General features: G+C 42.1%; 1 protein-coding gene across 1 annotated transcript in view; it reads right to left on the bottom strand.

Annotated features, from left to right (window-relative positions):
• ARMH1 (armadillo like helical domain containing 1) overlaps positions 1–12,967 on the bottom strand; it is a 121,216-nt gene that overhangs the window by 7,164 nt on the left and 101,085 nt on the right. Inside the window, exon 10 of the mRNA XM_069232804.1 lies at positions 7,193–7,270. Coding sequence (XP_069088905.1) covers positions 7,193–7,270 — 78 coding nt within the window. The remainder of the gene's footprint in view (positions 1–7,192; positions 7,271–12,967) is intronic.

Genomic DNA, 12,967 nt, shown 5'->3' with positions numbered 1-12,967 from the left:
AAATTGGCGGGTTGACTGCAGCCAACCCGCCAATGTCATAATGTAGCGGTATGTACCGCCCGCCTGTTGGCGGTACTACTGCCACATTACCACCTACAGCCGGGGTCATAATGATCCCCATAGTGTACTTATTTTGCACCAAAAAGTCTACAGAGTGGTGCAGAAAATACCTACAAATTACAGCCCTACTTACAAAATTGTTCTGTTCTATAAGGACTTCCACAAAAATATATATATATAAAATTATAAATACAAATCTATACCTATTACCAGTTAAATAAAGTGGCCATAAGTAGTGAACAACACTCAAACTTAATAATTAACAGGCCAAACCCCAGAACGCAGCAAAACACAGACCGCAAAATGCAGCAAAACTGGAATAAAAACTATATGGTAGCCTTTTACCTTTGGTAAACACAGCCATTAGCCAATCACATAGTGACTTATGTTATGCATGTACTGAGGTATACCACTGCTATTCTACTGTACAGTATTACACTGTACAACACACTCTGCATGCCATTCCACTGTACGCTGCTCCTTTGTTCACAACTACACTCTATGCTATTCCACTGTAAGCTACTACACTCCACATCATTCAACTGTACCCCACTCCACTGTATATTACTGTGCTGCACCACATCACTCTAAGCCACTACACTCTATACCAGTCCACTTTACACTATTTAACTTTGTAGATCACTCAACTGCGCCAATCCACTCTACGCCACCCCACTCTGTACTATTCCAGTGTATGCCAGTCCACTCTACCACACTCCACTGTATGCTATATCAGTGTATGCCTTTTCACTCTACACACTCCAATCTCCACTACTGCACTGTATGTCAATTACCTCTACACTCTTCTGCTGTACGCAACTCAACTGTACAACACTCCACTCTATGCTATCTCACTCTATATCACTCCACTGTATGCCACTCAGCTCTACACCAATATATTATACATTATTTCTTTGTACACAACTCCATTGTATGCCAGTCCACTGTATGACACTCCTTACACCAGAACTGCACTATGCGCCACCTTAGTCTACAAACAATTCTGTTACACTATTACACTGTATAACAGTACATTCTACTCCAGTCCATTATACTTCATTCCACTGAACACTACACTCTATGCTATTCTACTGTACGACTATGCTCTGAGCCACAATAGTCTATGCTACTCCACTATATACCACTACATCACTAGACTGTTCGCCACTAAACTCAATGTTATTCTACTGTACACCACTGCACTGTATGCTATTTCACTATATGCCACTACATGGTACGCAACTTCTCTCTGCACCACTGCACACTACGCTATTCTACTGTGCGCCACTCCACTCTACCCAACTCCACAGTACACTATTACACTATTGGCCCAACAGTCTACACCACTACACAGTACTCTACTCCACTCTATGGTATTACACTGTACAACATTCCAATATATGCCATTCCACGGTATGCTACTCCACTCTATGTCACTTCAGTCAGTTATTCCACTCTACGCCACTACGGTGTACATCACTACACTGTATGGTACCCCACTGTATGCCACTGCACTCTATGCTACTCCACTCTATCCCGCTACCCTGTATACCACTCCACTCTACCAACCTCCACTGTACGCTATTCCACTACACTCAATACCGGGCTACTCTATGTATTCAACTCTATGCCACTACACTGTACCTCACTCCACTGTATGCCATTCCATTATACAGCACTCGACTGAGCACCACTCCACTCCGTCACTCGACTCTATGCAACTCCACGTCACTACACCACTCCACGCCTCTACAGTCCACGCCACTCGACTCTACGATATTCCCACTCAACTTTACACCACTTTCTGGGCCACCACTTTAGAGTACACTACTCTAATGTATGCTGCTGCATTGTACAACACTTCAGTATACGCTATTCCTGTGTATGCCACTACACTGTACCCTAATCCACTCTAAACTGTTCCACTTTATGCAACAGTACTTTACAACACTCCATTTAATGCTATTCCACTCTACACCACTCCACTGTACGCCACTTTGCCACACAACATTAATTATAACTTGCTACTCTGCCATCTCATTTCAGATGTGTTGTAATGAATATATCTTTTCACATGCTAAAAGTTATGTAATATGGAAGGATATAACCAGTGCATAGAGAAGGTGTGCATTATAGTCAATGTAGTGTGGCGAGTGAGCTGACAAGACTCTGTACGATGGTCTGCGCCTTGCAGTAACTTATAACTATGACTTATAGTCATTTGAAGGTGCTGCATAAATTATAAATTAAAGGTTTAACAATCACATAGTAATTTGAAGGTGGTGTGCAAATGATAAATGTATGTGATAACTACAGCTTCAGCATTTGTAATGTTTGTATGTTTTAAGTAGGGTTTGTATGGAAAGAAGAAATAAAGTTTTCCTAAATAACATATTCTTAACATTTTTTTTTAGGGAATACCCACACACACACACACACACATATATATATATATATATATATATATATATATATATATATATATATATATATATATATATATATATAGTTGTGCTTAGCTTATTGTTCTCAAGATCCATAACAAAAACAAATTACAAAAAGTCTGTTTGTATGGGAACTGTGTACAGGTCCAGTGTGTTTGTACATATGGGTACATGTTGAGATTCATGCTCAGTGTGTAGAGAATATATATCCAAGCAGGTTTGGGTTGTGCGTATATGGAAAATGCATATAAGTATTGACTTATATTTTGATGTGGCATGCGTGCAGATACTAATCTATTTATTTTAGTGATGCTTGTGTGAATACGATGTGAAGTAGTGCTGGTGTGTGAGTGTTGTTGTGATGTCAGATTGAGTGCTGAAGGATGGCCACGAATGGTTTAAGAGGAAGAAAAAAGTTACTTACTGTAACTGTAGTTCTTGAGAATTGAGATCTTTTATCGATTCACATGATTCAATAATCCCTCAATCATCCTTCAATTATCCCTATCATTGAACTGAGAGCCCCAGTAACATTAAAACAGGAGTTCCATAAAAACATAGACTTAAGGCTGTAACAAAGGATCTTGAGTATTATATTCATGCCATTCAAAAAAGAAACAAACTTCAGCCAGTCACAGACAATCAGCTTCAAAACCACACCCTGAGAGGCCACCAAACTTCAGATTTAATAAAGCACGTGTGTGAAGGAATAATACAAGTAGGTGATCCTTTGATGGGGATAGAGAGTGGGTCAAATGTTAATCTATGAAATATGCCAATTTGGAGAATTACAGTAGTAGCATGGAGCTGAGAGAAAGCGAGAAAAGAAGCCAGCATTTCACTGTGATTCAGGCACTAGTTCTATGGCCCTCTATTTTAACATTATGGAAATCCCTGCTTGAAACATTTGTAGATGTTGATGCAGTTTTCTGGATGGTAATGTTTGAGGAGGATGTTCTATGAATTCCAATGTATGCACCAGACCTATGAGGTCTAGGGTCCAGTGAACTTGTGTTATAAGTTGTCAAGATGAGATCAGTAGCTGTCTGATAAGGAGTGGTCACTGCCAGAAAGCTATCAATGTCCTCTGGAAGTTTCTTGACTTTTCCTTGATTGGTGACTCTTCATTAAGAAGCTGATGGAGGTGGTCAGTTATGGAAGATAGGTCTGCTGATGTATTTGGTGTGTTTTTTATTTATACCTTCCTGTATAAGGGTATTGGATCCTTCCTCTAGCCCCTTGAAAGAAAAAGGTTTGATGTTGTTGTAACAAACCTAAAGAATGTGTTTGCACAGGCCAATTAGTGGAACCTAGTGATTGCAATATCCATGGCAGTATATGGGAATGGAGAAGATGTCCTTTCTCCCTCATGTTAAATGGCTTTGACTTCATCTCTTTTGTCTTCAGGTAACATATCTAATGATGGTGCAATGTTCATCCACAGTTGTCTGTTATAGCGGGCCAAAATTACTAAAGCATTAGAAGCCATAATAGATATTGCAGCCATTGCTGAAATCTTTTATTGATACCCAGTACCGATTACTAGCCTTTCTCTGTCCATTTGTGCAGAAGAGGGTCATATTGATGTTAAAGGTTTCTTTAAGCAGTTTGAATGACCATGAACTCTGCACGTGGCTGCCCAATAACAGTGTACCATGTGGGCTTTATTTATTTATTTTTTGTCAAGTCTTGGTATAACGGCTGCTACTGATACTGTTTTTTCATTGTTTTAAGACCTTCTGGCCCGATATGATCAACTGTTGGTATATCTTGCATCATTTTTCTGGGTGGATCTTTAAAATCATAAAGTAAACAATTTGTTTCTTTTGTCGATTTTGAGGGTCAAATCTTTTAGATGCTTTTTTAGTCAAGCCACCTATAATGGCCAGAAGCGAGCCCGATGGAGTTGGAGTTGTATACCCTTCAACTGGAGCTATAGATTCCCAATCAGGAATAGTGTCACCTGGAGAAAAGGGCAATTCTCCCTTGTCTTGTTGAACATCAGTATAGACACGTCAGAATGTTCTGATTGTAAAATGTGGGTTGCTACTGGAGAGAATATTATTGTAACTAATCTGAGTGGAACACCCAGAATAGTGTGTATTCTGCAAACTGTAGATATTGTCAATGTGGTTAACTATTGTGTTGCACCCAAGGTTCTCATCTCGCTTAAAGTCATGCAGTAGATCCTCCCTGGCGCAGGCCACCTCCATTGGGACTCGCCCGTGTTTAACATTCTTCATCAGGGTCATACTCTCATACTAGGCCTGACGGATGAGGTCGATATGCCATCTTGTTAACTGGGCCCCTGGTGTTATTCCAGTTAATGGTTATTTGTCTTTTGGCTAAGATCAGAGCAAAATCTGTAAATGTGGTAGTTACTTTGCGCTTTGCTAGTTTAGGATAAAGGCAAAAAAGGCACATCGATGGCGACAATTCTATATTGCGGTCAGTGATGTCATTAGCAAATATCAATACGTCTGCCCAGAAGCCAGTAAGAAGTCAGTAAGATGTGGGCAGTCCCACACCATATGTAAGAACTTAGCACTGGTATGAAACCCATCTGGTCTGCATGTATATTGCGTTGCATAATGGACTGGAGTTGCGTGGCCAGTATTCTGGCCAGGATTCTGTAGTTGACATTTAGCATCAACAGGGGTCTATACGCTGCAACATCGTGTATCGGGTTTCCCGGCTTGATCCGGGGGACAATTAAAGTCTCCCTCATAGACAGTGGTGGGGAACGAGTATCTCTCCCAGGCGCGGCCCGTCCATTAGGGCGGAGGGGCCACGCCCCCCCACCTTTTGCCCCTCATGAAGAGTGTCTGTCAGGCTTTACAAAGGGCAGCCTGACAGACACTCTTCATTTTCAGCTCAGACAGCCAGGACAGACATGTGAAATTTGCGCAGACTCCTGGCTGTCTGAGCTGAACTTTGCTGGGCTGAGGAGGTCACAGCTCCTATGGGCATGACCTCCTCAGCTCAGCAAAGGTGCCTCGAGGCCCTCCCCTGGTGACGAGGAAAGCGTCACCCATTGACTTCGACCTGGGCGCTTCAGGCTGAAGGTAAGTGTGTGTGTGTGTGATGTTTTAAAATGAATGTTTGGTGCGTGCGTGCATGCATGTTTGAATGTTATGAGTGTTAATGGATGTGCGTGCGTGTGTGAAAGAATGATTGTGTGTGTTATGTTTTAAAATGAATGTTTGGTGCGTGAGTGCGTGCATGTTTGAATGTTATGAGTGTTAATGGACGTGCATGCGTGTGTGAAAGAATGAGTGTGTGTGTGAGATGTTTTAAAATGAATGTTTGGTGCGTGCGTACATGTTTGAATGTTATGAGTGTTGTTAATGGATGTGCGTGCGTGCGTGTCTGTGTGTGAAAGAATGAGTGTGTGTCTGTGTGTGCTGCCGGCGGCCACTGATCTCTCCCCAGCTTATACACCTCAAGGAGTTGAAAGCACCAATAAATTGCTGTATGCAGTGTAAAACTCCACGAGACCCTGTCAGATTCTGGTAATTTTCCTCAAAACATGGCGGTAATAGCAGATAATATTTATTTGCTACTAACATTGGCCCCCAGTCTCTCTGCTGCATCGGGGGAAGAAAAAGGCATGTGGATCTGTGCGAGATATGAGAAGGCGGACACTGGTGGGGCATGGTTGAGTCAAGTGTACAGGGTGGTTTCTTAAACAACTTGTCAATTTCGAGCTGCCTGTATACCCTGCCAACCTGGTCACTGTCTAACTCCAGTACTGGGGATCCCCTTTGCAGCAGGTTTGCTGCCAGGCCAACAGAGATCCTGAGGTATTTAATGACTCCCCCATCCAAACTAAATAGAATAACAAACAATTTGTAAGCAAATTACACAAAGAACTCAAGTGAAGACACGGGCACTGAAACCATAAAAGTAGCTATCAGTATAAATAGGAATAGTAGATATGGAGAAAAGTATGGAGAAAAATAGAGGCCCCAGATCAGGCTCACGAGGGGCTCAATAGAGATAAAATAGTAATATAAAGTAAAGGCAGAGGACATTAATGCACCCTAATCAACAGCCTGTTCCACTTTGTGAATCAGTTATCACCTCAAATTGCGATAGTAAACCATTGACACATACCATGGTGACTCTAAAATAGAAAGGGGGCAGACTTTCAAGGCCTTTTCTATTGGTGATTAGTAATGGGTTGCTAAAGCCCCTTTGCAAACCAGACAGACTTTTCTGACTTGAAAAATAGCTTTTGCTACTGCAAAGCAGGTTGTGTGACCGCTACATTCCTCTGTTCATCAGGCCTTCACTTGCTGCATCAGTGGGTATCCAAGACCAATCAGAATGATGCAGTCCTGGTCTGCACATCTACCCAAACAGACCAGGTGTCCTCTTTTGTAGGATGTTGTCTACCCATATTTTCATTATTAGGTTTTAGAATTATTTCCCTTCCTTGATGGTTAGGGCCTGATTACGACCTTGGCGGATGGGATACTCCGTCACAAACATGACAGATATCCCGTTTGCCGTATTACAAGTTCCAATATATCCTATAGAACTTGTCCATCCCATCCGCCAGGGTCGTAATCAGGCCCGTAATGTAGGGAACGATTTTGGAGAAACTTTTCATAATCCTGGCTGAATAGAATTTGCAAAGCGCATACAAATTTATAACAACAATAATAAAAAACAAACTAATTTACCAGTAGTAGACGGTATAATTTCTCTCCGATTGCTTTCTCTACGTGTTCTTCCACACTGGGGAAAGACCGAATAAAAAACTGCAAAGAAAACATATTCTTGTCAGATGTGTGACAGGTTTGCAGTAGATGGCAACTAATGCACAATTAGTCAAATAGGTTTGTCTCATTCGCCCAAATACCTTTTTCCAGGTCCTCCCTTGGCAGTATGAACGTAATAATTGGTCTAGCAGAAACAGAGTGCCCTCACCTCCTTACTGGTGAAACCATAGGCAGTTGCCTATAGCTGCCCTCATGCTGCCATAGTACACACAAAAAACCCTTCCATGTCCTGTGGAAAACATTATTTGCACTAAGAAGAAAAAGATAATAGATCATTTGGTAAGATCACATTTACAAACTGTACATGGCAAAGTACGTATATATATTAGAGTGACCACCCGTCCGTACATTTCATGGACTGCCCGTAATTTCGCCCTTCTATCCGTTGTCCGTGATGAAAGGCTTAACGGATGACATTTGTCCATAATTTTAGCCTTTCCCCAAAAGGACAACGGAGGCAGGGCGAAATTATGGGCAGATGAGTTTCCCCAGCTTGATTGAAAGGCAGGGAGTCTCCTGTGCTCTGAGGGAGGGAGGGGCAGACAGTTAAGAAAAGGCCTTCTTGCCAGAGTGTCTCCTTCCCTAAAGAAATGCAAATGTGCACAACTGGTACATCTGCAAATACAAAGGAGCTTGAAAACCTGCATTGACTTTAACCAAAGGAGTCACTTGAGCTTTCTGATGGCAAATATATTTTCTTTTAGAGAGGTACTGTAATAGTGTTCCAAAGTGAGCTGTGGAGTGTGTGGTTTTAATGGAGTGTTAGAATTTTTTTTAGTACTAGGTATAAACTGTATATTATTCAAATCTGTGTTTGAGAAGCACTTTTTTTTATTTAACCGAAATGAATTTGCGCATTTTGTAGCAGCCTATTTCATGATGTAATTGTATTTATATAGCGCTTACTACCCCTGATGAGGCGTCAAGTGCATGTTTAAAATAAGGACTTACACATTCACAGTTCTTCCAGGGACCTCTGTACCTCATAGTACTACCAAACATTGGCAAAGCCAATAGGTCTCATCTATGCAAGAGTTATTGGCTTTGCCAATGTGTTTTAGCCATATTATACACCAGAGTGGCTGCTGTTCAGCATGGCTAAAAGTTAGTGGTATAGTGGTGTGGGATGGAGTAGAGTGGCCTAGGAACAGTGGCGTACAGCCCAGTGGTGCAGAGTACAGTGCAGTGGGGTACAGTGCAGTTGTTTAGAGTGCATTGGCATTGAGTGCAGTGGTTTAGAGTGCAGTGGCATGGCGTGGCGTGGGACAGAGTAGAGTGGCATAGGGTGTAGTGGAGTAGAGTGGCATACAATAGAGTGGCAGAGAGTGCAGTAGTGTAGAGTGGTGCAGTGACAGAGTGCAGAGTACACTTGCGTGGCAGAGAGTGCAGTGGCATAGTGTAGAATGGTGCAGAGTACAATATAGTGCTGTAGAGTGCAGTCGCGTAGAGTGGAGTGATGCAGAGTAGAGTGGCATAGAGTGCAGTGGCGTAGAATGCATTAGTACAGAGTAGATTGGTGTACAGTACAGTGGCGGAGAGTGCAATGTTGCAGAGTAGAGTGTCAATGCAGTGATGTAGAGTGGAGTGGACTGGAGTGGCACAGAGAGCAGTGGTGTAGAGTACAGTGGTGCAGAGTAGAGGGCAGTGGCGTACAATGCAGTTGTTTAGAGTGCATTGGCGCAGAGTGCAGTGGCATAGAGTGGCATGGGATAGAGTAGCATAGAGTGCAGTGGAGTAGAGTGACATACAATAGAGTGGCAGAGAGTGCAGTAATGCAGAGTGGTGCAGTGTCAGAGTGCAGAGTAGACCCATGTGGCATAGAGTGCAGTGGCGTAGAGTGGTGCAGAGTGGAGTATTGTAGAGTGGTGCAGTGCAGAGTAGAATATAGTGCCTAAAGTGCAGTGGCGGAGAGTGCAGTGATGCACAGTGCAGTGGCATAGAGTGCAGTGGCATAGAATGCAGTAGTACAGAGTAGAGTGGTGTAGCATGCGGTGTTGCAAAGTAGAGTGTCCGTGCAGTGGTGTAGAGTGGTACAGAAAACAGTGGCATAGAGTACAGTGGTGCAAAGTAAAGGGCAGTGGCATACAGTGCAGCTGTTTAGAGTGTACTGGTGTAGAGTGCAGTGGCTTAGAGTGGCATGGGGCAGAGCAGAGTGGCATGGAGTACAGTGGTACAGAGTGTATTGGTGCAGAATGTAGTAGTACAGAGTAGAGTGGTGTAGAGTATAGTGGTGGTCAGTGCAATGTTACAGAGTAGAGTGTCAGTGTGCAGTGGTGTAGAGCGCATTGAACTAGAGCGCAGTGGTCAGAGTGGCATAGAGTGCAGTGGCATAGAATGCAGTGGCACAGAGTGTAGTGGCGTAAAGTAGATTGTTTCACAGTAGAGTGAAGTGGCTTAGAGTGGAGAAGTGCAGGGTAGAGTGGAGTTGCATAGAATGGCATAGAGTGTGATGGCATAGAGTAAAGTGGTGTAGAGTAGATTAGAGTGATGTACAGTGCATTGATGCAGAGTGCAGGGGCTTAGAGTTGAGTGTTACAGAGTCAAGTGCACGGGCATAGAGTGTATCAGCTTAGAGTGCAGTGGCGTACAGTGCAGTGTTGCAGAGTGGCATAGAGTGGAGTTGTGTGGACTAGATTGGTGTTGCCTAGACTGGAGTGGTATAGCGTGCAGAGGAGCAGAGCGCAGTGGTTTAGAGAGGCATAAAGTGCATTGGCATAGAGTAGAGTGGTACAGAGTAGAGTAGAGAGGCACAGCGAGAAGTAGCATAGAGTGCAGAGGCATAATGTGGAGTGGTTCAGAATGGAGAAGAGTTCAGTGCAGTTGCATGGAGTGGCGTAAAGTGGAGTGATACAGAGTAGGTGCAGTGGCACAGAGTGGTGCAGAGCAACGTGGAGTGGAGTGTCCATAGTGTGGTAATACACTGCCAATACAGACAACACATTTTTGATTGAAATAACCATTACATTTGCACAGATATACCGTTTTTCAAATCAAACTATACTGTGCACAGACGATGATGTGTGGAAATTCTTTATCTTTTATGATCTTTGATTAGTAGTCCAGGCTTCCATTTCTGAGATAAATATAGAGTCCCAGACACACACTTGAATGCTTTGAGACTACAGACAAGTTGTGAGTACCTCACATCCTGACATTAGGTGTGAGACTGCCGCCCACACCATCTGCCCCGCCTCTTTAATTTTTGTTTTAGGGTGAAAGTCTATGGGCGGTTGGGGTAAGCCAGATGTTTGTATTCAATTTGCTTAAACTAGCATAAGGTTAATTACCTTAATGTTTCCCAAACTGTTTGCCAGGGGTTTTAAAATGTTCAGAAACATAATTAAAATGTTACTGTTACTTTCTCTTCAAGAAAGATTGGGTAGATTTGGGTAGGAGTGATGGCCCTGCCACAGTACAGAAGGGCATTCATTTACAACTGAACAAGGACGTAATGTGACACATGAATGTAGCATACCAGGAGACAATCACAAAAAGACCACAGTGAATAAACAGTGCTCTTGCATGTGTCTGTAAAACTGATGTTTGTTCTTGAATTTTTGTCCTGAATTTTGACCCTTTGTCCTGAATTTCTGTCCTGAATTTTGACCCTTTGTCTTTGAATTTTTTACAGTCCTGTCCAGAATTTGCCTCAATGACAGGTGGTTACCCTAATATATATATATATATATATATATATATATATATATGTATATATATATATACACACACACATCTAATGGAACAGAATGGGCTCTTCAGGATACCACCAATCCACCAATGCTGAGCATCTTCTGTGGTCAAACCCTCACAAGTTCGAAATTTCATGCATTGGGGACTAACATTCAGACAAGACTCTTTCATCAAAGCAAAACTAAAAGTGTTATTTAAGGGATCATCTTACCATGTGACAGACTTTACACGGGAAAGATGACTCACAAAAAAAAAAAAAAAAAATCAGACAACATAAATCAAGAATTAGTTATAAAATTATGACGCCAGTAAACAAACGTGTAAATCATCACAATAGTGAGAAAACGAGTTAAGCCACTCAAGCTAGCAGCCACAAAACAGAACCCCATACCAACACTGAACGCATGGCGTAAAGCCAGAGGTATGCACAGGAGAAAGAAAAAGGGGAATTCCACAGATCCTGCTGAACGAGTATCAATCTTCAGGTAGAAATGTCCATTTGTTCCAATCAAAATAGCTCAGTTTACAACATGTGACCAAAAACGTTCAAGTGCAACCAAAACAATTAACGGTTTCATTTTTATTCGATTGTAGGACTGATCGCCACCTCCTCCACTTGCAGGAAGGTCCTAATGTATGACAGGGGGCTGAATCGTTCACTTTTTGCATAAGTCAGTCATTAATTAAGATTATTCTATATCACCTCTTACATAAGGGAACATTGCCAAGTCATCCCTCGATGAGATCCTGGCACCATAGAAGAGATCGAAACGTTTTGACTACTTGACACATTTTCCTTACAATCACTGCATCTTCCACAGGCAGAAAACGGACAATTCCCCTGTGAGTGCATTTCCTGATGAGATCGTGGGAGCCAGGAAAAGGTTTAAAACGCGTAGGTGACAAGGCAGTCGTGGCAATGGGTGCCCTGACATAAAATATAATTTGAAGCAAGGAAAACTATTTAGAACTGCAGATCTTGTTTTTGGGGCCAATAAATATGGCTGACAAGTCAAATTAGTGAAACCACAAAATAAGAACATTATTGCTTTAGGTACCCCGAGATATAATGAACTAGCTGGATGATTCGAACACGTGACGTTTTCAATTAACTATATCTGGCAGATAAGTATACAGTTTTCAAACCACAATGATTTTCAGTAGCTGGTTGATTGAAACTTTTGGCACATGAGGTTAAATGTTCATGTTTTCGTCAAACAATGTGTGCTTCTCATTCCTCCCGCGTTTAAAACCAAGAGCTTGAACTGTCAGTGATGTTCATATATTATGAAACATACATGTGAGCAAACACAGGAGCAGTACAAGAGAAGTGTCCCTAATTCTAACATTTGTTTATATGAGACCATTGGTGTATTCTTGATTCTAGTAGTTACTGACACTGGTGGAACTTCGTTGGTCTTTAAATAAGCAGAGCATCCTATAGTATGAACCCAGCGCACAAAACGCAGAGCTAGGAATGCAGGTTTCAGCCTGAGAACCATAAAGAACCTCTAGATGCTGCAGCAACTGGGAAATTGGCCTTATTATGGTGGTGTTTTCTGCAATCTCTTTCTATAAATCTTTGTAACTAGGGGGCACTTCTAAATTTCGGAATATCATTTCAGAATGTATACCCATTGATGCGCATGCCCAAGACGTATGCACTCTAGTCGCCATATAAAGCAAGGGTCGCCAACCTTTTCTGTAACAAGAGCTATTCATGTCCAATGGAACTCACAGAGAGCTACAAATATTATTAGTGTTGTAACAGCAGCCACATGACACAAGATTACATTAGTGGTTACCATATTCAGGATTACTTCCAGTCATCAACTCAGGGCATCAGACATTGTTGCTAGCAGTAAAGTAAAAAAGGGTTTATCAACATGGAATGCTCCTGCATGAGTAATAGCTAACAGCCATAGGTACCATGCCTCTGGTACCAAGTTAATAACATTTGAAAAAAGTTTCCCGGTGCCATAGGTT

The sequence above is a fragment of the Pleurodeles waltl genome, chromosome 4_2, assembly GCF_031143425.1.
Source record: "Pleurodeles waltl isolate 20211129_DDA chromosome 4_2, aPleWal1.hap1.20221129, whole genome shotgun sequence".
Classification (NCBI taxonomy): Eukaryota; Metazoa; Chordata; class Amphibia; order Caudata; family Salamandridae; genus Pleurodeles; species Pleurodeles waltl.
Note: the sequence above shows the minus strand (reverse complement) of the source record. Positions and strands in the feature narration are given on the sequence as shown.